The sequence below is a fragment of the Clinocottus analis genome, unplaced genomic scaffold (assembly GCF_023055335.1).
Source record: "Clinocottus analis isolate CAN_PGR_092001 unplaced genomic scaffold, fCliAna1.0.p SCAF_9, whole genome shotgun sequence".
Lineage (NCBI taxonomy): Eukaryota > Metazoa > Chordata > Actinopteri > Perciformes > Cottidae > Clinocottus > Clinocottus analis.
The window spans coordinates 3,867,663-3,890,000 of record NW_027176251.1 but is presented as its reverse complement, the minus strand read 5'-3'; the positions used below and the strand labels follow the sequence as shown (position 1 = coordinate 3,890,000).

The 22,338-nt window shown below is 45.2% G+C and overlaps 1 protein-coding gene across 1 annotated transcript in view; it reads right to left on the bottom strand.

The window, feature by feature from the left end:
* nphs1 (NPHS1 adhesion molecule, nephrin) overlaps positions 1-22,338 on the bottom strand; it is a 44,170-nt gene that overhangs the window by 4,521 nt on the left and 17,311 nt on the right. Inside the window, 19 exon segments of the mRNA XM_068569717.1 lie at positions 1-46; positions 297-408; positions 3,137-3,288; positions 4,032-4,188; positions 4,314-4,479; positions 5,051-5,172; positions 6,613-6,753; positions 7,334-7,474; positions 8,202-8,374; positions 8,529-8,658; positions 8,827-8,995; positions 9,079-9,203; positions 9,599-9,740; positions 10,717-10,874; positions 12,108-12,279; positions 12,487-12,608; positions 14,375-14,478; positions 16,056-16,137; positions 16,774-16,896. The exon segment at positions 1-46 is cut by the window's left edge and continues 136 nt beyond it. Of these exon segments, the coding sequence (XP_068425818.1) occupies positions 1-46; positions 297-408; positions 3,137-3,288; positions 4,032-4,188; positions 4,314-4,479; positions 5,051-5,172; positions 6,613-6,753; positions 7,334-7,474; positions 8,202-8,374; positions 8,529-8,658; positions 8,827-8,995; positions 9,079-9,203; positions 9,599-9,740; positions 10,717-10,874; positions 12,108-12,279; positions 12,487-12,608; positions 14,375-14,478; positions 16,056-16,137; positions 16,774-16,896 (2,537 nt within the window).

Here is a 22,338-nt window from a genome sequence, read left to right as displayed (position 1 = left end):
GAACACGTCCGTGTAGAGGAAACTGGCCGACTTATCCCAGCGGTATCTGTCAAGTACAATTGCATGGTCATGCTGGAATGTCATTCTAACCATCGCTCTGACGGCGGCTGTGGCTTAGTCAGGATATGTATTGGTTCATCCACTCATTAGAAGATCTGCGGTTGGATCTCTGGCTCCTTCAGCGAAGCGTCCTTTAGCAAAATAAGGGAACCTCAAATTGCCCCTTGAATGTTGTGCCATCAGTGTTTGAATGGGCATTTTATTGTTTATTTATTAATATGTTAGACCCATCTCACCTGACACGAAATCTTTGCCACAGACCACCGTTGAAGCCGGGGACCCAATCCAGAGAGACGGAGTCGTGGGAGACTCCGACTTGGCGAAACAATGAAGGAGGATCTGGTTGAGCTGAGGCGGGGGGGGCGGGGGGGGGAGGAAAGGAGAAATGTGGAAAACGGCAAACTCGCTGTCGATTTTGTGAGAACACTGAAGAGCAGAACACCATCACTCGACAGGTGGCTGTTTGAAAAGGCTTGAGGTGCTAAGAAATGGAGATGTGTGCCTTGAGATAGTCAAGTGATTATATCTGCAGACTGAAATAACACCTGAGGCCCTGCAGGCCCGCAGGAGCGTGCCTCTCCGACGGCCTTTCTGCTTAGGAGCGGTTATAAATAGACAAATTGGTATTACTAAAAGAGAGTGCAGAGCTGATGTATTTTTGATTGAGATAGAAGGCGAAGAAACATGATTTGAGATATTCTCACATTTCCCGTCGGTCGTATTTGTATATGAAAACACAATTATTCGTGTTATTACATCTGTGCATCAGACGGACCAGTGATAACAGTTTACCGGAGAGCAAAATGTTTGATTTGTGGGTAGATTCATACATATTTTGCAAATATTATGCAAAAAAATCCAGTGAGGAAAATTGATTATCACGGCTAATGACAAATAACCACCCAAAAAAGATGAAGATAGATGATCCACACGGTGAAGACTTGTCGGAAAAGCTCTGTTTTCACAGTACATCTCTTCTTATCCACGGGTTATTCGATAGAAAATATCCTTGACAGCACCAGCTTTCCATTTCTCAACAGTGCGCCACTCATCTGCTTTTTTCTTAAGGTTGTGTTGTATGAATGATCAGGAACATGGGCAGATAGCTGATACATCTCAGAACAAAGTGGCTGATTTGTACAATTTATTGGGCCAAAGTCATGCAATGAAGGATGAAGCCCCTTGATTATTATCAATATTGTGAATAAAGATCAAAGGAGGCTAACCAGGCCTTCAGTCAGGCGCTGCTTCAGTCAGGGTAGTGAAGGGAAAGTGGATTATTTTGCATTTGGAGCATGGAAGAAAAAAAAAAGAAAAGAAGGGTGGGTTTGAGGGCAGAAGGAGAGATAATCAAGGAGAGGAGGAGGAGAGATAGTTGAGCAGCAACGTAAGAAGGGGATGCTCTACTCGTCTCTGGCTCCAGGCTGCAGCCCAGTTTGCCGAGTAAATAATTCCCACTATCAGCTCTACTCATAAGATTTCCTGGGCAAAGAGGTCAGCCTTATTTGGATTTTGTCTCCTTCAAATCCAAAAAGCACCATGGAGAAAAAAAAAAAAAAAAAAAAAAAAAGCCTGTCTCTTTCTCCGGAGCTTTAGAATGCTAAGGAAGCATATACAATCTGTTATCACTGCGTCAGATTAATTATGAATATTCACAGCACTAACAAAATGGCTGGGGAAAAACAGGGGCAATATTGGATTATATTTTATGGTTTCTATAGTCAACATCAAATGTGTCCAATGATGGGTGTGGGCCTTCGCTGAAGGCAGGACTGCGTTGATAATGGCGGCGGCGGTGCAAGAATACACTGGTAGCTCGAAGACAGAAAAGTCCAAGCATGCCGGGAGAGCAAAGCGTATCGCTGCAGCATTATCTGAGTGGTGAAGTACTGCTATGGGCTAAATGATAAGGTAGCGATAGAGGAATGAAGTCAGTTCCTTAAAGGGCTGACACTCAGGAGCAACAGCCCCCTCCAGTTGACTGAATTCTGCATTTTCAATGGCCCTCGCAGACTATTGTAATGTTGCTGGAAAAAGCTGATAAACCTTGGACAAAGCAGCACAGACACAATTATTTTGAGACGCTGCCAAATTAGAACCAAAGGAATAGTTTGTGCTCCACTGCCAACAACGTGATATGCATAACCTCGACGGCCGTGTGCTGTCGCCACTGACTGATCATTTGCCGTTCATTTAAAGACGCATTAGGCAATTGTTGACCACTAAGGAGCAGAAAGAGATGCCCGCAAGCCATTACTTACACATCTACACATGCATTCCTCTCGTAGCTCTGGTTTACTCTGTGAACCATGGGTCCTTTCATCACTAGACGCTTGACTTTCTTCACAATCCACTCCTTTAATTAAGCGCTCTGCTATTTGATGATGTAGCAGTAGTGTGTTTGATGGAAAGAGCTTTTGTTTTTTAGCGTGTTGATGAAAATGTGGAAATGAGAATGGTCTTATCTGAAGCCAATGTTTTATTCGTCCATTCTGGGCTACTGTAGAAATAAGGGCGCCTGGCACATGTATGTAAATAAAAAAGGATCATTCCAGGGTATCAAAAACACAATGATCCTTATTTTACACTTAAGAACACATACTTATTAATAGGATCCCAATTATTCCAACACAACCCCCTGAATGCTACACTTTGTTCTTTTAACCATAGCCTCGACCAGATCACGGAAACGAAAAGTGGCGGAAGACTTTGTAGAAATGCAGAGCTGCGTTTTTTCTCAGTGGCCTGGCATTAGCGACCACTTTACACAACAGAGAGCCATTTGATTAAAAAATAATTACATTTCATTGCTGTCTACAGAATATAGTCCTTGAATTTCGTGATTTTGAAATGATACTGAAGTAGCAAGTGTTCCTTAACTGAAAAGAGAAAATTCTCTCTCACCTGAAGCTAAATGAAGCATTCAAAGACCTATTGAATTATCCAACAAATGCAGTTCTACAACACTGAGACAGGTTTCTTTTCTCTGCCGCATCAGAAGTACACGGCTCCAACCTCAGTCACCCAGAGACACACTCCCATACACAGACACCATAAATATACAAGGATGAAGTACTTCTGCTGACGAGCTGGATGTCTAGCGTGTCTTCCCCAAGTGAGTTGCGAGCGGTGCAGGTGAAGATGCCGTAGTCCAGAGCTGCACTCACATTTACAACTCTGACTGTGCTGGTGTGAAAGGAGCCCTCCCTCACGGTCTGCTCCTCATACCTGCAGCACGCACGTCCACAAACACACACCCACAGCAAGAAAGAGATAAATCCCGAGCATGCAGACAGCGGGGATTGTGATGTCCTGCGGATTGCACTAAGTCCCCCAATTTCACACATCAAAGAAGCATTAAGCAGGTATTTGCATAGTGAACAGCGAGGTGTAAAATGCAATAAATCTGGATCCAGTTGTGAAATAGCAAGAAATAGCTAAATAATATATTATATTATTGGAAAATTGAATCTAATTGGGAGGATTCATCAACATGTAACCAAATGCTGACAGTAACACCGGAGTTAATATAAGTGCTGCAGGGATGCTTTTTTTCCCCGGCCAACCCTGGAAGTTAGCATCTCAAGATTTTTTACATTTTCTTCAGCAAGATAATCTTTACAAATGAACACCATTAAAAAAATTGCATAGAATGTCAGATCACAACAAGGCCGGAGAGGAGGCCCAATCGGCACGACACTGTAGTCTTATTTAACCACTTGTTAGCAACTGTAAAAACAAGTTTATTGAAAGATTTTCTTTAGTAGAAGAAAAGATAAACACCTCTTGAGCTCGCGTTAACCGCAGACCTTTTTTCAGGCATCTAACCGAATCAAACCTTTAATTAACACGATTAACCTCGAAACGAGGGAACCAGAAGTGCAAAAATACTGACTCAGTGTTTTAGCAACTCATTCCTGCAGCACTCTATATATATAGTGAAAAACATAACATAATGTGTATTCTTTGACCTGGGGTTTGCAAAGTCCATGCGTAAACCTTTCTTTTCCCAAGAGAAGTCCACGCGAGGAATGCCTTGTGCCCAACACACGACCTCAGCTGTAGAAGTCCCATCTCCTCTACTTGCTACCTTCCTCCACTGGGGTCCTTTCTGGATTTCTGGTTGGACTTCACACGACAAAAAAGGGCATAATGGTTATTTATGCAGAAACCAGACACAATACACTAGTAAATGTGTTACATGTACATATAACTCTCCCTGTATGTTTTGTTCCCTTGTGATAAAAACTCACATTGCACTACCAGCTGCACATCTACAGTGGCAGTGGATGCTATGCCATTATTGGCCGCGCACTGGTAAAAACCAGCATGACCCCGAGTAACATCATGAATGGTCAGGAGGCCATATTTGTCTTCCTGGGTCTGCTGTTCCAGCTCCAGCTCCACCTCCCCTTCTCCCTGTGGAAGACAAAGTGAGGGGGGATTAACAGTAGACAGCAGCGCTCCCTCAAAACCCTGTGCAAGAGCAAGGCAGGCAGGTAGACAGTGAGGGAGGGTTGGGCAGGAAACCATCAGGGCTTGAAGTGGGGACGGGAGGGGTGTTGGGAGACAGAGGACAGAGAAAGATAATGCCAAGGGTTGGAGAGCTTCAGGGGGAAAAGAAAAGGAGGGGCTGTGCAGGTTGAAAGCCGGACACGCACACGCACACACACACACACACACTGCCGGAGGGGTGGGTTAGACCGGAGAGGGCATCAGTAGATACAGAGACCACGCCACATTGACGAATGTGCCCTTTAGTCATGCAGCAGTAATGAAAGCTATTTTTCTGGATTTGGGCTGTGTGTGTGGAGCCGGGAGAGGTGGGGTGGAAGGATAGTTAGAGCGGGTGAAAAATGGTGCATCTGTGCATTTAGAAAGGCCAGTGATAAACAGTAGGAACAGATACAATAATAGAAAGCAAGCCAGATAAATGAAAGCTAATTCAGGGGATGACTGTGTTTCTCAGTATGTGTCTCTAAGCTCTCACCAGCCATTTCCAGGAGAACATGCCAGAGATAATGGGGTTGGCATCTGCCACACATATCAGGTCTGCCGTTTCCCCCAGGTTCACGACCACGGGGTCTTTCTCCGCCTTAACACTGGCAGCGTCTGAGGGTAAGAAAAGAGGACGAGGCTAAGGCACGACCAAAGGTTGAAACGTCAACTCGGGACAAATCATTTACCAACCCATTAAACAGCAACGCCGCATCGCTATAATTACGGTTACACTTTTTCGCCTTTGAACTTGTTCATAACCCTGTCGTATTGGCCTCTGTGTTTCACACCATGCCATTAACCTCCCAATATGTTGGAGGATTACAGATGCTTCTGTAACCAAACTGAGAAGTGTTCATTTGACCCAGAAAGCCCTCAACTGAATGCACAGTCCCATGTTGACAATGACAGACTGACCAGTTCCCTTTTCTTCATTAAGTCTTCTCTCCTTCCTGATTGCATGGCTCCTCTTCTTCCCATGGGTGCCGTGTACTTGCAACAATAAGGCCATTAGTCCCCTACTTGTCGAAAACTTATGTTCACACTTGATGAACAGTGGTGGGAAACGCTAGAGAGACATAGACCTCCGGATTGGTGAGATCCAGCCATCTTGGCCTGCTAACCGAGACCGACATTGTAAAGTGGGCTACACCGCCACCCATAAAAGCTACTACAATCCTCTATACATAATGAATATCTACAACTGTCAAGCCCAGTCGGATCAGGGCGGCAGAATCCATTAGGCTTGTATCATGGGCTTTGGTGAAGCAGGCAGACCTACATTTCCAAGACTTCCATTATTAAATCATCAGTATCGGGGCAGAGGGCCTGCTGCTCGAGGCTGGGCCTCGGGCAGCAGTGGAGACGTACGGCCTTGCATGGAGGCCTAATGATCGTGGCGTGTTTGTGGGGTAGGAGCTGAAAGTCAAGGCTGATATGGGTCAGTGTGTGTGGACGAACTGAACGTTCTGATACTTGGCAGCTTTAGACAATTTCAAAAAGATGGAGGAAGTCAAAACATTCAAATCCAACGCACTAAATGAGTAACGGTGTGCAACAAGAAATCTGCCCATTCTGTGTAAAGATAGAAGGCTATTCAACTAAGATACATTATGTGGGTCACTTGTGACTGACAGAGGCCAAAGGTATACCTGCTAGAGGTATACCTCTGTCACGACGTAAAAAAAAGAAGAAGATAAATTATGAATGGATGGAAGTAAAATAATGGATTTTATCTCGTTTTTTTCACCATGTATGTATGTATGTTGGGGGTCATTGAATGAGTCCCCAGGAATTATTGTAAATAATTGAACTTGCTTTTAAAGGTAACTCTAATTGGTTATCAAAGCAAAAAGGCAGTCATGGTGCAGCTGCCACCTATCTCGTCTGTAATACCTGCAAAGTAATCTACAGGTATGGGTGTCCCAATTATTACTTGTAGTAGAAACTTTGAATGTTTACCATTTTTTTCACAATCCCCTTGAACACTCAACATAAAATACAAAAAAAACTCTCAACATGTGCGTGGCCACAAGGATGCATGTCGGTCCTTACACTGAACGTCCAGCCTGATGGAGACCTGGTTGGCGCCCTCATCATTCGTACACTTGATCTTGTAAACCCCGGCATGTCTCCTCGTCACATTCCTGATCTCCAGTGAATTCTCATCTGGCAAGTTATAGCGCAGATACCCCTCTTTCCAAAAACAATGGAAAAAACACACACAGAGACACACACACACACACACACAGAAAAACACACATGCAAAACAACGGTAAATTAGGCATTCATTACACGCTCATCAGCTGGGTGTCCTCTGGCCACTGGTCTCTAAGTGACATCTAATCCTGCATTATTGATTGGCCTGGCTGGATTCCAACATCAAGCCAACAATAGGCTGCGTGAGAGACACCTCCTGTACCACAGCAGTCAAAACGTAATAGGTAGGTTTAGATACAGTCATGTTATGGTGGGGGCTGCGTATGATGGCGCTAACAGAGGGAACAGAGGAAGAGCGTGGGTGCAAAGGGGCCCTGATGACACCGGCCTGGAGGAGAAGCCAGGTTTAGAACCGTTGCGTTGTATTCAGGGAGACAGCAAACCTCATTTAGACTGCATACATTAGAGCCATAATGAGAATCACATTTGGCAGGGTCCCATGCTGGCTAACCTGCCATGTTTTATTCAGACCCTGAATGGCAGAGCTGAGTGCTTACTTGCTGGCTCAGCTCAACTAGGACCTGGTTTATAGAGCCATCACACAGCTCTGGATCACCTTTGACCGGCTTCTCCCCGTGGTGCAACAAAATGCAGAAGACCTCCTCTGGGTTAGCTGAGACGAGCAGTGGGATGGCCGCCATGTCATCCTCCACCACCTGGACCTGTACTGGCTGCTCTGGGCTGAACTCTGGTGGGTCTGACACAGAAACAGCAAGCACATTCAGCAACACTAAGTGGGATTTACTCCAAAAATACATGTGCAGAGGCATGAATACAAACTCCGGCACACCGAGTGACAAGAACCAGCCAACGAGAATACAAAGACACACAAAACATGTTGAGCATGAAAGCAGAAAGAGACACTAATGAGAGTCAAACCAGTAGAAAGTCGACATCCCACCAATAAATCCAGATCCAACCAACTTCACATACTTAGACGACGGGGGAGTGAGGCAAGGCGCGAGTGAGAGGGACAGGCATTAAAACAACGAGTGACAGTACTGTTGTCCAACTGCAGCTCCGCACAAACACACAGTGACATTCCTTCATGCTCATACACAGTACCAAGCTTTGAAGCAGCGGCTGGCTGCTGCCTGTGAAATGGCATCAAAGACAAACATGGCCATGCAGCAAAGCAAATGCACAATTAGGACACACTGCCACAGAGCTCAGCAGAACCACAAATCGCAAACAAAAGGTTTCTAGTAAACAAAAAACACACACACACACACACACACACACATACGATAAGCTGACATGTCTGTGCAAAAGTACAGCAGTAAAGCAGCTTACACCGTCATAGATCATCATTATGCATCGTTTAAGGTTTTATGCAAACTCTATCTCTTGGTCAATCGCCAAGATGAAAGAAGGAAACAGACCAAGACAGAAAGAAACACACAAGCGATTCGCTTTCCACTTACAAAGCACGTTGAGCTTGAAGAACGTTTTAGCTTCCTCCGCCACCACAGGACTGCGGGCCTGACAAATGACCCTCTGGTTGTGATGCCGAGTGCTCAGAATCAGGGAGAGAGAACTGCGCACTGATACGCCACCAAACTGAGCACCCCTGGGTGGCTGCTCCACTCCCTCGAAACTAGCACACAAATAGCATTCAGCAAAACAAATCAACGAGAGAGTTCGAGTTGACCTCAATCGGACTCATTAGGACACAAAATGATCCATCGTATGTTGTGATCAACACGTGTCATCGTCTGCAACGGGGCTTTCTTCACACTGCCTCGCCAAACCTGCGTCCACCCAAGCTCCAGGAGATGCTGGCCTTGGGGTTGCTGCTTCCAGCCTGACACTCCAGAGTTAACGTCTGGCCCGGACGCAGCTCCTCCTGCTCGGTTGAAATCTTCATGCTGACTGCTGTAACTAGAGAACCACGGCGAAAACAAGAACACACAATCTTAACTCACTGACAATATGAAGATGATCTGCGTGAATGGGTTTATAACCAATCCATTCATCTGGCATCTCTCAGCTGAGTTGGAGTGCACAGCTCTGCCTGTGTGTATGTGTTGGATCTCCTGTCTAACTCACAGTGAACCATGAGCCTAGCGTGGGCAGAGATCGTCTCCTTTGCCTTATTCGTGGCATCGCAGCGGTAGGCGGCCATGTTGTCACTCGCCGTCAGGACCAGGACGAGTTCTCGAGACACGTCTCGACCAAAGGACGTCTGCCTCAGCGCATCGGGCACAGCCTTTCCATTCTAAAACAGAGGGAAGGGGTTTTTTTTTTACAGAGAGAGGTGTTTGCACAACACACACATGCAGACAGACAGAGCACACTAACCTTGAACCAAGTCAGAGTCCCAGTGGGATTCCCGCCAGTTGAGTAGCAGATGAGACGGACCGTGGTGCCCGAACGAAGGGGGACATCTTGAGGGGGAGTGTCGAGCCACACTTTTTGAGGGGGATCTGGTATAGAAGAATCATCCGGAGTTTGAAATATATTCAAGTCCCATTTGGTTACCATACTGCATTTACAGACCATCACTGACTTCTGAAAAAAAGTTTTTCAGACAGAATCTTTCGATTTGAGGAACATTTCCTCAAATCATAAATACGACAAAGCGGGCCAATAAAAATAGTTTATGGCGAGGAGGTATATTTGCCCCTTTTGCATCTCGTGACATCCAGTTATTGAATTAATTGTAACATTAAATGGACCCCTCCTGAAACTTGACAGACATGTTTTTTTTTGTGATAAAAGTGGTACCGAATCAAAACTTCCTTCTGCTTTGGTGATTCTCAATGCTGGTCATGTCCACCAAAAATGCATATTTAAAGAAACGACACTTTTGCTTACTCACAATAGACATTAAGTGTGGTGATCTGGGTCTTGGAGAAGTGTGTGCCCTTGTTGAAAGCCTCACAGGTGAGTTCCAGCCCATCCTCCTCCCGGGAGACCGTGTGGGTCATGTTGGACATGGTTGTCATCCCACCATGGGCTCCCTGCAGACACAACGCACACACATGACAGTTCAGTCAGGGGACGGACACCCTTTGTCTCTGCTCTTCTCAGTCTTCTACATATATTGAGAGAGAAGAAATCTGGAAGAAAAACAACCCACACTGGCTCGCCTTTGCGAATACAGATGGCAAATTAGCTGCTGTAATGACGGATGTTGTGCACGGCCTCTGATAAATAAGCATATTCATCTGACTCTCCTGCTTTGCATACTGTTATAAATTGAGCAAAGCACCATTTTGCACCTGCCTGATAGTGGTCATGCCTGTGCAGCACATCTGGTTATTAAAGCCATTATTGTGGTGATTACTGTAAAAGCCACAGTCAGAAAGACTAACAAAGACACTGGACAGGAGCGTCAGTCTTCATTAACCTCACAGGGTTTCAGATGCATTAAAGCTCACACACAGCACACTGAGTGCCTCGTGTAAGATCAAATGAAAATGCTGCTGCCAGATGAATAAAGAGCTTGTTTAATAACGCTCATCTTCTGTGTCAGCTTTTATTCACTTTGATCTTATTAACATACACAAAAGAGGGGAAGAGTAGCAGAATACTCTTTTTAGAAATCGGCTGCGGATTCATTTGTAAAGCCGCAGCAGGTCTACTCCGACACACTGCTCATGGTCGTAGAGTTTTCTTTCACGTAGGAAGGTTTACGAGGTCACATTTCCTTTAGAAAATGTGAGTTTAATTTGCTGGGATTTTTTTTCTTCTTTTTTTTAACCGGTTCTGTTGGTACACCCGAAAGACAAGCTTGACTGAGGGGCAACGCTTTTGTCTGGTGTTCACGAAAAAAACAAACAAAAAAGCATTTTCTGTTTTCTCTCTAAACCGACCAACATGGTCGCCATTACATCTCAATGTGTACACTGCCCCCTCCCCCCCCTCCTCCTCCCTGTCAGCCGGCTTAGACAGATAGACTTCAACCTTGACTTATTGTGTGATGTGTAGTCCCACCTCTTCCATAGCTGCCTCAGTGGCGTTGAGCTCCTTGTAGCCTAGCCACCAGCGAATCTGGACAGGCGGATTACTGGAGGTGGCATAGCAGCTCAGCTTCAAATCCTGCCCCTCAACGGCTGTGAACGAACCCAGCAGAGTCACCTTTGCGGGCTCAACTGTTGTACGCGCACACACATAGGGAGGCAAACATACAAAGGCAAGTCAGTAAATATATTGGCCATGAATAGTACATTCGACAGCTACCTATTCTGATCACAGCGGCAGTGCAACTATTTTTGGATGTGAAACATAGAGATGTATCAAGGGGTGGGAAGGAAAATCACTTTGAGTGGCAACTTGTTTTCTCAGGAGGTTTTCAATGTGGTTTCTAAAGTCTGCTTGGTTTTAACCACAGGGGGAGACGGGGTACAATAGCTGCAGGCAAAGTGATGCAGCTGCATAAAGCCTTCAGGGGAATACAGAGAATGGGGACCGTGCTGGCAGACATGGAGAAGGAGGGGCCACGTATGTAAATCTTTATACCCGTGTGTGTGTCTATCCCGCATGAAACACAGAATGGGGTGCATTTGTGCATGCCACACACAAAGATTGTTGGAATTAAGCCGGTGCCACGAGGTAAAAGAGGCATATTCCCATTTCATCAGTGATATTTTTTTCTGTGCCCTCCAGCTTTTGCCAGTGCCTGGAGCGCAGTCACGCAGTCAGCAGCTCGTTTTCAACATCCCTGTATGGATGACTATGAGGCATGGCACAAGGGTCTGTTGGGGGGCCTTGTGGGGAAGGGAGGGGCACTGGAGTAACTTCATCCACCTTTACATTTGATGATAAAAAGATTTCTACAAGGACCCGTCCTAATTTAAAGCGCACTCGCATAAAATAGATGCATCAACCACATAACATTAAAGCTCTGACTTGGCATTGTCTAGCTCTGGAGTGGAAATCAGGCCATTGTTAGACTCAATGCACCACGGCTGGTGAATATTAATTCTGTATTTGTTTTATTGTTGCTGAAACAAACATTTTATATTCGGAGAGAAAAATGATAATCTATTAACCATGGGCGGTACTATCGCACAAAGTGTCGGCTTTACTGCCTCAGGATTGTGCGTCGAAGCAATTCAGCTGAATTAGTGCAGCCGCTATGAAAGAGCATGCATTGATACTCATCTGGAGGCAGACAGAAATATGGGCTGCCGCCATAACAACCATTAGTTTCATTAATGATATTAGCACTAAAAAATATGCTGGGACAGCAAAAGAGTTGGTTTTGGAGGTAAGACTCTTTTTTATATTCCTTTGCCTCATGTCCATATCCTAAATTATCCATCGCTGCAAGTCCTGCCAGGGCTTCAGTGTCGTGCACTACATTGAGCACTATTTTTACTCACAGAGCACGGTGATTTTGCGGCTGACAGACAAAGGGGACGGGGACACCAGATTGACACTTTCGCAGCACAGCACTGCCCGGTTGTCTGCAGGTCTGATCCTCAGGTTGAGGAAGCTTCTGGACTTCTGCATTACACCGTCTGCTTCCCAAGTCCTGGACAGCACTTCTCCATTCTGACACACGGATGAAATCATGACACTCGAAAAAAAGGCAACATTAAAAAATATGTTTTGAATAATTGCACTGTCCCATATGGCACAGTAGGCTGCAAATATCGTGATACATAGACTGCAAGTTGGGAAACTACGGTAAAATAGCAAATGCTGTCAGCGTGACAGTGTGTTACAAAGCCTCCTTCCCAGATGGTGCTGGAGATTTACCTTGGTCCATTGGAGAGAGGAGAGAGGGTTTCCACCGTGAGACACACACTCCAACACAAGCATTCTCCCCGCTTTGACTCCCTCTCTTTCCAGACCCACGATAACTGGAGGCTGAGGTGAGACTGCCGGGAAACAAGAGACAAAAATGAAATTGGACTAAAAAGAGAAATGGCCGAGAGAGCGTAAGAGAAAAAGGGTGAGGGAAAAGAAAAGGATGTAACTCAGAGTAACAGGGATGGCGCTTGATAGGATGACATAAAAAAGAAAGTGCAGCGCAATGAGAACACTCTTGGCAATTGAGTAGAGAGCATCCATATTTGTTGAGACAGGGCCAATAAATTGGGCACATTCTACATGGCTGTGGGATAAGAGGTCCAGATCTGATGAAAGTATTTTGGATTAAGGGAGCAGTGAGCTGGATCAAGTCCATAAAGCAAAAATAACAGATGTTCAAACAGTAATAAGGCAACGTGAAATATGAATAAATTACAGGCCCCTTGAATAAAATATATGCGGTAAATAGAGGACAGGCCTTTGTTATTGCCGCAATCAGTCTCAGAGAGCAGGCTGCAGACCCCGGGACAGCGTGACAAATTGCCACCTTGCTAACAATCCGGCTGGCGGAAAATGGCCACCGCCGCGCTGCCTTTGATGGGCTGGCGTGCTGAGTAAGACTGCAGCGGTGGTCCCGAGTTCTGCAACATTAGCACTTAGCACGGCGCCCATGTTGTTTAATACAGAGCGGGCAGACGAAGAGGAAGGGAGGAGTGCTCACGGTTATTGGTGGTTGTTAAAACAGCAGCATCGGCGTCTAATGTGGAGGAGTATAGATAGAGACAGCATTAAGGTGTCTAGTCAGCCCGTGGGTAATACGGCAGCTGAGGTGGAGGGGAGCGCTCGCTGCTGAAGGTGTCAGCAGCCTTGCTCCACTTTAATCAACAACATGATTTAGGCCTGGGAGAAGCAGGTGGGTAGACTCTCAGGCCTAAACTATCAATTACCTTAACTGATCGACAGAGAAGAACATACTCAACCAACTGTAGAGAACAGTATCTGCGCTGCAGCAACAATGGCTTTCATTGTTGGATCGGCATAGAAGAGGAGGGGATGGGGGAAGCCAAACGCAGTGAGACCGAGAGACAGCATGTGTCAGCTCACCTTTGTGTGCTGCAGTAATCATTTTATTATATAATGTTTTGCATGGGTTGTGATAAAAACATGAAAGAAAAAGCAACAGAAATTGCCGCCCCTTCTGCCTCAGTGGGTTCTAAATTTAATTTGAGCTGATGAGCACAAAAGTTGCTGGGTTAGTTCGGCAAGATTCATTATTATTAACTGTGGTGGCTTTAGCTTCCCTTATTAGTTATTAAATGTAATAAAAAAAAAACATGAAAAATGCAGTACTTGAAGCCTCACGGAAACTATCCATCTCAGTTTGTCTAATAAGTGGTTTATGTGTTTTGGTTAACATTGGGGAAATAAGAATAAGAGCATAGGTAATTACAAGATTACAGAATAATACATTAAATCTAAAATAAACTCATTTCGTATGTGTTTGCAGGGCTGGTGTTTGATTCTACGCCGCTAGCCACCCCTGTGGAAACTGTTTCATGGTTTTTACAGTGCGAGACGCTTTGGTCATATCAATCTCTGGCCACCAGGGGCATCCTTGTGAACGAGGAGGCAGTCACACTCGTGTGTGTGAGTTTGCCTTCAGGTCGGATGTTTCTCCTTGGACCGCTAACGCAGACTGAGTGCACGAGGCCGGATACCCTTGGGCCTCCCTGAGGTAGGCTTCCTGTGTGGCTGAATGTGTTTGTACACCGTGTTTCTTATTTAAAGAGAGGGGGTGTTGACTGTCAGTTTACAGACAGGTTGAGACACTCACAGTACACGCTCATGGTCATTGTGGTCTCCACAGGCCGGAAAAGGGCGGGGCTCGTGGCATGACATGCCAGCTGCCTCCCGTTGTCAGTGCTCAGAGCGGTGACCCTTCGGGATGTAGCAGAAAGACAAACAAAATGAGAAGGATAAAAGACAGAAAGTTTATGTTAAGACGTACAAAGTGCTGAAAGTTAGGAAGAAAAAGTCCGAAAACATTAATACAAACAAAGTACAAATCCTACTTCAGTAAAAGTACAGCAGCGCTATCAGTACATCGTGCTTACTGTATATATCAAAGTATAAGTAATTGTTGGATTGTAAACACCGGTGCATCAACGTATGCAGCATTATAATGTAGCTGGTCGTAGTGAAGCTCGTTTTCCCTACTTTATATACAGTTTGGTAGTTTAGTGTCGTGGTTCCCAATCTAGGAGTCACAAAATACGTCCGAGGGGTCATGAGATGATTAATGGGGTAGAAAAGAGGGAAAAAATGAGTTCTGGTCCACAAATGTGTAGTCATTTTTCTTTTTTCTTCGGCATTTGCGCCTTATTGGATATAGCGATAGCTTGGAGAGAAACAGGAAAGGCAGAGGCGAGAGAGAAGGGAAAACATGCAGCAAAGGACCAGGAGCTGGACTCGCAGCCGAGTCGCTGCAGTAAAGACTCGGCATTGATACGCGGTGAGCGCGCTATAACATGAAAGCTACCAGTAGTAATTGTTGACTTTTTCTTCAGTCTTTTCTCTTGATGAAACATTGGATGGTTAGCAAAACATTTATTTGAATTCAAACCATCTCATGAGATTAAAAGGGTCTCAGACGGGTCTCTTTGGGGTCACTACTAAAAGCCACAGCATTTAAAAGGTGACAGTAAGCCTCGACTTTGTAATTTTGAAGGATTATAACCCAAAAAAACAGTGTCAACCACTTGTCATTCATGGTTTATCATGTGTTTTTTTTCTTAATTTAAAAAGTATCTCGTACCAAGAGGCGTCAGGATAGTCACAACCAGGGAATGTAGTGTACCATTGAAATTTAGTTAAGTAAAAGTACAAAGTAGCGTAACATGGAAACACTCAACTAAAGTACAAGCATCCTACAAATCCACTGAGTGACGCACATTGAAAGATCCACTATGAAGTGCATTTATTCCGGCCTAGTTTACTTTCTCAGTTCACGTCTTCTATATCAAATTATACCACAATGTCAACCGTAACAATCACACATGGCCCACTGCTGTGCACGCTCAGTGTGAATATGAGGAAGGCGCATCAATATTGCTTAAGACCTTGGCTGTTCTGCAATAGAGCTGAACAACACTGCGGCTCCTCAGTACCAATGTTATCTCAGGATATGACAAGAGGTTATTATCTTTGACACAGAGGAGACAAGCAGGATTAAAGTAATCTATGGCCCTGTTTAATGTATAGGCACCTGGCGAACCGGCGAGGATCGGATCTGTCTCGCTGTCGGAATGTAATTTTGTGCATTTGACAGAAGCTAATTCAATCGCACAGTGCCAAGGAACAGCTCGCCGTGTGCAGAAATTCATTGTACTCGCTAAGACAGAGGCAGAATATACGAGCGGGGTGAAAACAAGGGAAACAAAAAAAGCAAAGACAGACTTGGAGAGATTGAGCAAGTTGGTGAAGAGAATGAGTCTGGCAGGCGGGCCGACACATACGTTACTTCAGCATGCGTGTTCAGGAGCTTATCCTTTGAGCCAGATGTGGTGAAAGACTCTGCACCTGTCAGCTCGACTCCATCTACAAGACGCAATGGGGGGAAGGAACACAAAAAAAAGGGTGAATACTATGTGTAAATTTGTTCACGCGAAACAAAAACATCAGTATTATTCGGGGGTGGAAAGGTAAATATGATGTACATGTGCTCTGTTCTGTGTGCGTAGTGTGTGTCAGTTTGCACTGTATGTGTGTCTCAACCTGTCTTCACACTGAAATGAAATCAGTGCAGGGATTACAAAATGAGAAAAACGAAATTACATTTTACTGAACACAATAAAGATGTACAGAACAAATTCACAGCCAGAGAGAACAATAGAACATCTCTCCTTCTCTGTAATATACATCTAAGTGGGATGGGGGGAGCAAAAGGCGACACAAATAAAATGGAAATATTGCAGTCGTTTCTGTAAACAACTTGGATACGTTCTCTGGATGTGCAATTTGAAAGTCAGTGGAAATTCAAATGTTTAGGCGATTTCCTCCCACACAGAGTCTGCTTCATTCAACTCTGCTAATCCCTACATATCTATAAATATTCAGGTTGTAACCTATAGAGATACCAGAATGTAGAGAATCGGAACAGCTGTTGGGCTTTGTTCGAAGCTGTCACGTTGACTATCTCTGTCACATTGAGTGCTGTTGAACAGGGCGACTCACCTTTAAATAGTGTGATATCAGCCACGGGCTTTGCGTCAGGCGCTATACAGGTGACGGCGTATTTCTTCCCTGCCACCCAAGGTGTCTCCATGTCCACCTCAAAGTATGGCTCACATGGAGGAACTGAATGAGAGAAACAGTAGCTCCAGTTCAGTATTTATCACATCATTAACCTACTATTCATCATGCTAATCTTAGGTTCCGGGGAAGCCAGCGCTATCACAGATGGATATTAGTTCATGCAATGATAGGATAATAAGCGCTCGCAGTATTTGTGAGGGACTTGAACGTCACACTGTCAGCTTTTGAGTGACTTCCTCCAGCGAGGTTGCATGTGCTGTTGAGTTTGAATACAAATTGTGGACAAGAAGGGATGAAATAGTGATGAAACCGATCTCGCGCTAATGTATCACAGCAAACACCAAACACTTCTCTTCTCAGATAACCCCCAAGCTAAATTTGTGCTTTTTGGACTGATCAAAGCAGTTTCCACTTCTCCACTGTTCTAGTCTACAATCCTTTTATCTGACCATAAACAGGGTAAAAAAAAACAAAAAAAAAACAGCTTTTAACACAAGGGACCGGAAATTGTTTGGCAGTAAATTAGGAAATCTGTCACCAACTCACTATCAAAGAGACTTCAGTGAGTCACTCTTCACCAAGACTACAGAAACCTATTGTGCCAGCTTTCAGTGAGTGGGTGAGCCAGTAGAATGACAAACTATGGTTACTGTTAAGGTTGTTTTCTTTCATCAGAGATCAAGTGCAAAGGCTGCCTGAGTTCAGAGACAGAACGGGGAATTGGAAAGTACAGGATGGATACACGTGGTGCGTGAGAGAGACATGAAAGACACTCGCAGAGGAGTAAAGAGATATGGCAGGAATAAAAAGTGAGTGTCAGACACGGCGGAGACGAGAGCAGAGGCAGGAGGAGGATAGCTGCAGAGGAATTCAGAGGCAAATCCACGGCTAATGTGTGTGTAAACGGCTGGACCGCAACCAAACCAGTCAGCCGTTCAAGCTCCTCTCCATCTCTTTTGGCACACGCAATCAATTCGCCTCCACTAGGAGGAGCTGTTGCTGTGTGCTGAGTCGCCCATTGGTCTCCAGTCTGCTATTGAGACAGATGAGATGTGGCTGCAGCTTCAAACTGATTTAAAAGAAGCAATTGAATCTGTGTGGACTGTGATGGGTTACCCAGAGCACTGCAGAGGCGGCACGCTGCAATAATGAGATGCATTTGTTTGTTTTCCGCACCCTCCCCACCCCCCGTTTCCCCCTTCTTCCCAGAGAAGATGACTGGGCCATGCATCTATTGACAGCCCCCTGCACTCTCAATCTACGAAGGCCTGCACGATTCAACACAGGCGCATCACTTGTTGTGCTAGAGCAGTGTCTGGCAGCCTAACAAATCATGGAATAAGAAGAATGATATGTTAGCAAATGAGCCAGGCTGGTATCTAATTTTTCCCTCGCTCGCTCATGCTGGCCCCGGTCCTCTTATCTCTCATTCACTCCATCATCCCTCCCCAGCAGCCCGAGCCCACCCCTCTCTCTCTCTCTCTCTCTCTCTGTCCCCACGCTCTCCTTCTTGACCACTGCAGTTAAACTGCAGACGTGAGGAGGAAGGTGTGTCCCAGTCATCCATCACATCTGCAAACCATGTGACCCAATAAGCCCGGTCGGGATGAGCATTTGTACAAATGTAATAGCATGTGTGGACAACAACAAAACACTCTCTGTTCAATTTACTCGACATGCACTCAGAGCAACAAAAAAATGAGCAGGCAGCAAACAAGCTGTTCTTTAAATTAACTCTTTCTGCCCCTTCTTTGTCTAATTGCCTGTCGGCTTTGCTATTTGGTCTCCCTGTCTCTCTCTTTCTTTCTCTCTCTCTCTCTCTGCTTTCTAGTCCCATCGCTCTTTTTAAGGTACATATATGAACACAATAATAGATCGGGACGCAAAGACTCGCTCCTGCCTTTCAGAAGAGAAACAGTGAGCCGCAAAATTCAATTCATTAGACAAATACAGACGGATGGATGGATAAGGCAGATAATAAGCAGATTAGCAGACACACATCAATATGCATATTCACCTATCTTTCTCTCTCATTCACATACAGATGCACACACACACACACACACACACACACACACACACACACGTTCCTCCTTTGCACACAAACACCCGACAATAAACTCAAGTCTACAGTGCGCGCAGATTTGCATGCACAAACACACTGACACAGGCGAGTGAGTGAGCAGACAAGCCACATTCATCTCACTTCCATCTCAAAAAACAGGCGCCAGTGTGTGCACAGTTTAACATGTGATACCACGCTGATTCTTTTGAAAATATTGGAGAGGGCCCGAAGGATGGAACAGTAAACTAAAAAGCTTATTATGCTGAATTAAGAAAATATTAGAGACCAGAAGATCCGACTTCTTAATATCACATGGGCACAACTCATCAGTTTTATCTCTGGAAGACAAAGATTGGCATGCACAAGGGTATATTTTTATACTCGTATGTGCATAAACACACACACATACGCGCACCACACACACACACATCGTAGGTCTCAGGTGTGTGATCTCTGGCAATGAAAGCCTCTGAAACTGTGCTCTTTTTTTTCAGCTTTCGCTTCCTCTCTGTCTCTCCTTCCCGTCTGCTCTGCTGTGTTTTGTTCTGAGGGAGAAGTGGAGCAGCAGCCCTGCCTCCCCTCGCCCACCATCACAACTCTCCATCATGACCCACAACTATAGTCTCTCTTTAGTTTTAGAATTTTGGGACCACGTTTGTATACATCCACGACCGTCTTTCAAGGATGGACAATGTACCTTATTGATCGATTTCAAACGAAAAGAAAAGAATGTCTCATTTCACTATTTAGCAGGGACTCTTTTGCTAATTGCGTTGCACCGTAATAAGCACATTGTCACACCAATGCATAACACCCCGTCCTCTGATGGGGTTATGTCTTGGGCAACTGTCAGAACTTTTCCCGAACGAAGATGAATAAAGTCGCCATGTTCTACGTTGCTTGTGCCCCCATTTATAAGTTGTTCCATTATTCATAACAGGGAATCGTGAAATGAAGGCTCATTATATACTCTTCAAGTGCTAAACTCATTAGCTACCGCAAAAACCTCACCATAGCCCTGGATCCTAAAATGTCCTCTAACCTCCAACCAACACTGATAATAAGCTTACACACATGAGCACACACAGTCTTGCAGAGGTGTGTGTCGGTGTGTGCGCGTGCACACACACACACACACACACCGATACACAAACCTCTGCAAGACCAAACTATGGCAACCGAATGAGTAATACAGTCTAAAACCAGAACACATCAAATAAATGTTTTGAACGTTTGCGGGAGGCATCTGAACAGGAACGCAACGCAGTGAGGCAGGGAGTTGTTCATTAATAGGATTAAATGCCAACACTAATGGTATAAACTGAGACACAGGATGTGTCAGGTATGTGACGGGCACAGTGCGGGGTAAGTTTTAGATGGGGGGGGGGGGGGTTTAGCGGAGGGGTAGAGGTTGTTATTGTCATGGATTACTCACTGCCACTTGATCTGCCTATTGCAGTAATCCCCTATCTAAGCTCCACAGGAAGGCAAAAACACACAAGAGTTATGTTGCGCCAATGGAAATATCTTCAAAACATCTCTTTGTAAGCTCATGGATGGGGCTTATTGACATTTGTGTCTCTGTCCCTGCTACTCGCTGCGTGCCTGTAGTGATCCATCCTGAATTAGCCAGTCATGATAGCACTCCCTCTGACCCAAGAATCCAATTATACCATCGGCAATCTCTGTTTTGTTTTCACATTCCTCCCCTCTCCCCTACTGTATCTCCTCATAAAGACTTTATAGTGTTGTGATTTGATGCAGAGCTTGATGGGATATGGCCATGGTTGACTGGCCAGGGGCTCGGGAGCCTTGGGAGCTGTAGCTCAGTGATGGAGAAGTCTGCGGGGATCTCATCAGAGATGGTGCTCTTCTTCTTCTTCAAAAAAAAAAAGGATGCACAGTTTCCAGTCCCAGTTCAGCAGTAACAGGAGATTGAAATCATCAACTCATTATCAAGCCCCAGATTAGTCACTGTATTTTGAATCAGTTGAGTCGGTGGGGTGGAACAAATGACCCTTTAGGACCAAGGCTGCGGAGAGCTGTTGAAGTCAGTCGCTTCACTCTTTGCCCTTTGCAACGGTGCAGCTGCAACTGTCCGTCTTAAACAGTCAACAGCTGGAAAGTGTTCCCAAGACACCAGCGAAGATGCAGATTAGAGCATGTTGTGGAACACACACATGGGTCTCTGGGTGTATGGGGGCACACAGGCCAGCAGCGGAGATCAGTCACGGTAAATACGACTACCAGTGATCCCCGATGCAACACAAACATAATTCCCACACATTTTGACCTTTTCAACAATGCCGAAGGCAATCTCTTGACTTTGTGCATGTGTGGGCGCACATGCAATATGCATCTCAGAGGTAATAAATGTGGGAGTCAAGCCTGCTGCGGCTGCAGGTGTAGGCCTGCTGTAGGACATAAGACCGCTGCAGTGGAGAAGAGAACATATACTCAAAGGAGACGTCTGCGGTCTCTGCCTCTTCCTATCCCACACCACCCGCCGTTCCTCCCACTGGCCCATTGATGTCAGAAAAACCTGCTTTCTTCTCAGAAGAGAGTGAGGCCACTAAATCGCCACAGCAACCCAACCCCCTCCCCTGACAAAAAAAAAAAAAAACCCTCTCCTTGGTCACCAAAGAGAAAGCCGGAAAGCTAAGCAGAGAGAGGGAGAAATTGTGCAGAACGGGGAGGGGGGGTCGGGGTGTAAGCAAATGAACTGGCGCTGGAGAAGAAAGGTTCTTTTAGAGTCATTTCCTTGCCACATATGGGCTTGCTCCCACAAGCAAGAGCGGTAGGGAGAGAGAGATACCGGTTGTTAGAGAGTGACAACAGGTGGTCTAATCTAGTCACACAATTACATCTATTCCAGCACATGTCTGAGTAGGAACTTTTCAATCACGTCTGTTCTAATTTATTCCGTTGCGAGGAAAAGACATGGGTTGCCTCGAGGCTTGCCAGGGAATCCAGGTTGTTCTGATACTTTATATTGTGTAGCTGCTGGTTAAAGCCAAAGACCTACTGTACTGGAACATGTGGGGATGGCATAGTGCTTGTTAAAGAAATAAATATCGTCAGAAAAGTTTGGAGAAAAAAAACAACCCCTTGACTCTCTTCATGGTTCACACGTTCAAATATGATTTGCGCTTGACAGAAGCTGCCGGGTTCCGTACCAAGGACGGTTTGAATTTAGTTTGTAAAGTCATGGGTGCGCCGCTTCCAATGCCTTGTCGTAAGCAAATTAAAGCTCTTTATCAATATAAATGAATATTTAACAGCTCTTTATATGCTGATTACCGGTCAGGAGGTTGTGTATGTCACTGGAGTACTGAGGATGCCCCCTGTGTCTTATCACAGAGTACATTATTGTGTTACTCTGACAAAAAAAAAAAGAAGTGTATAAGCCTCCCCTCCCC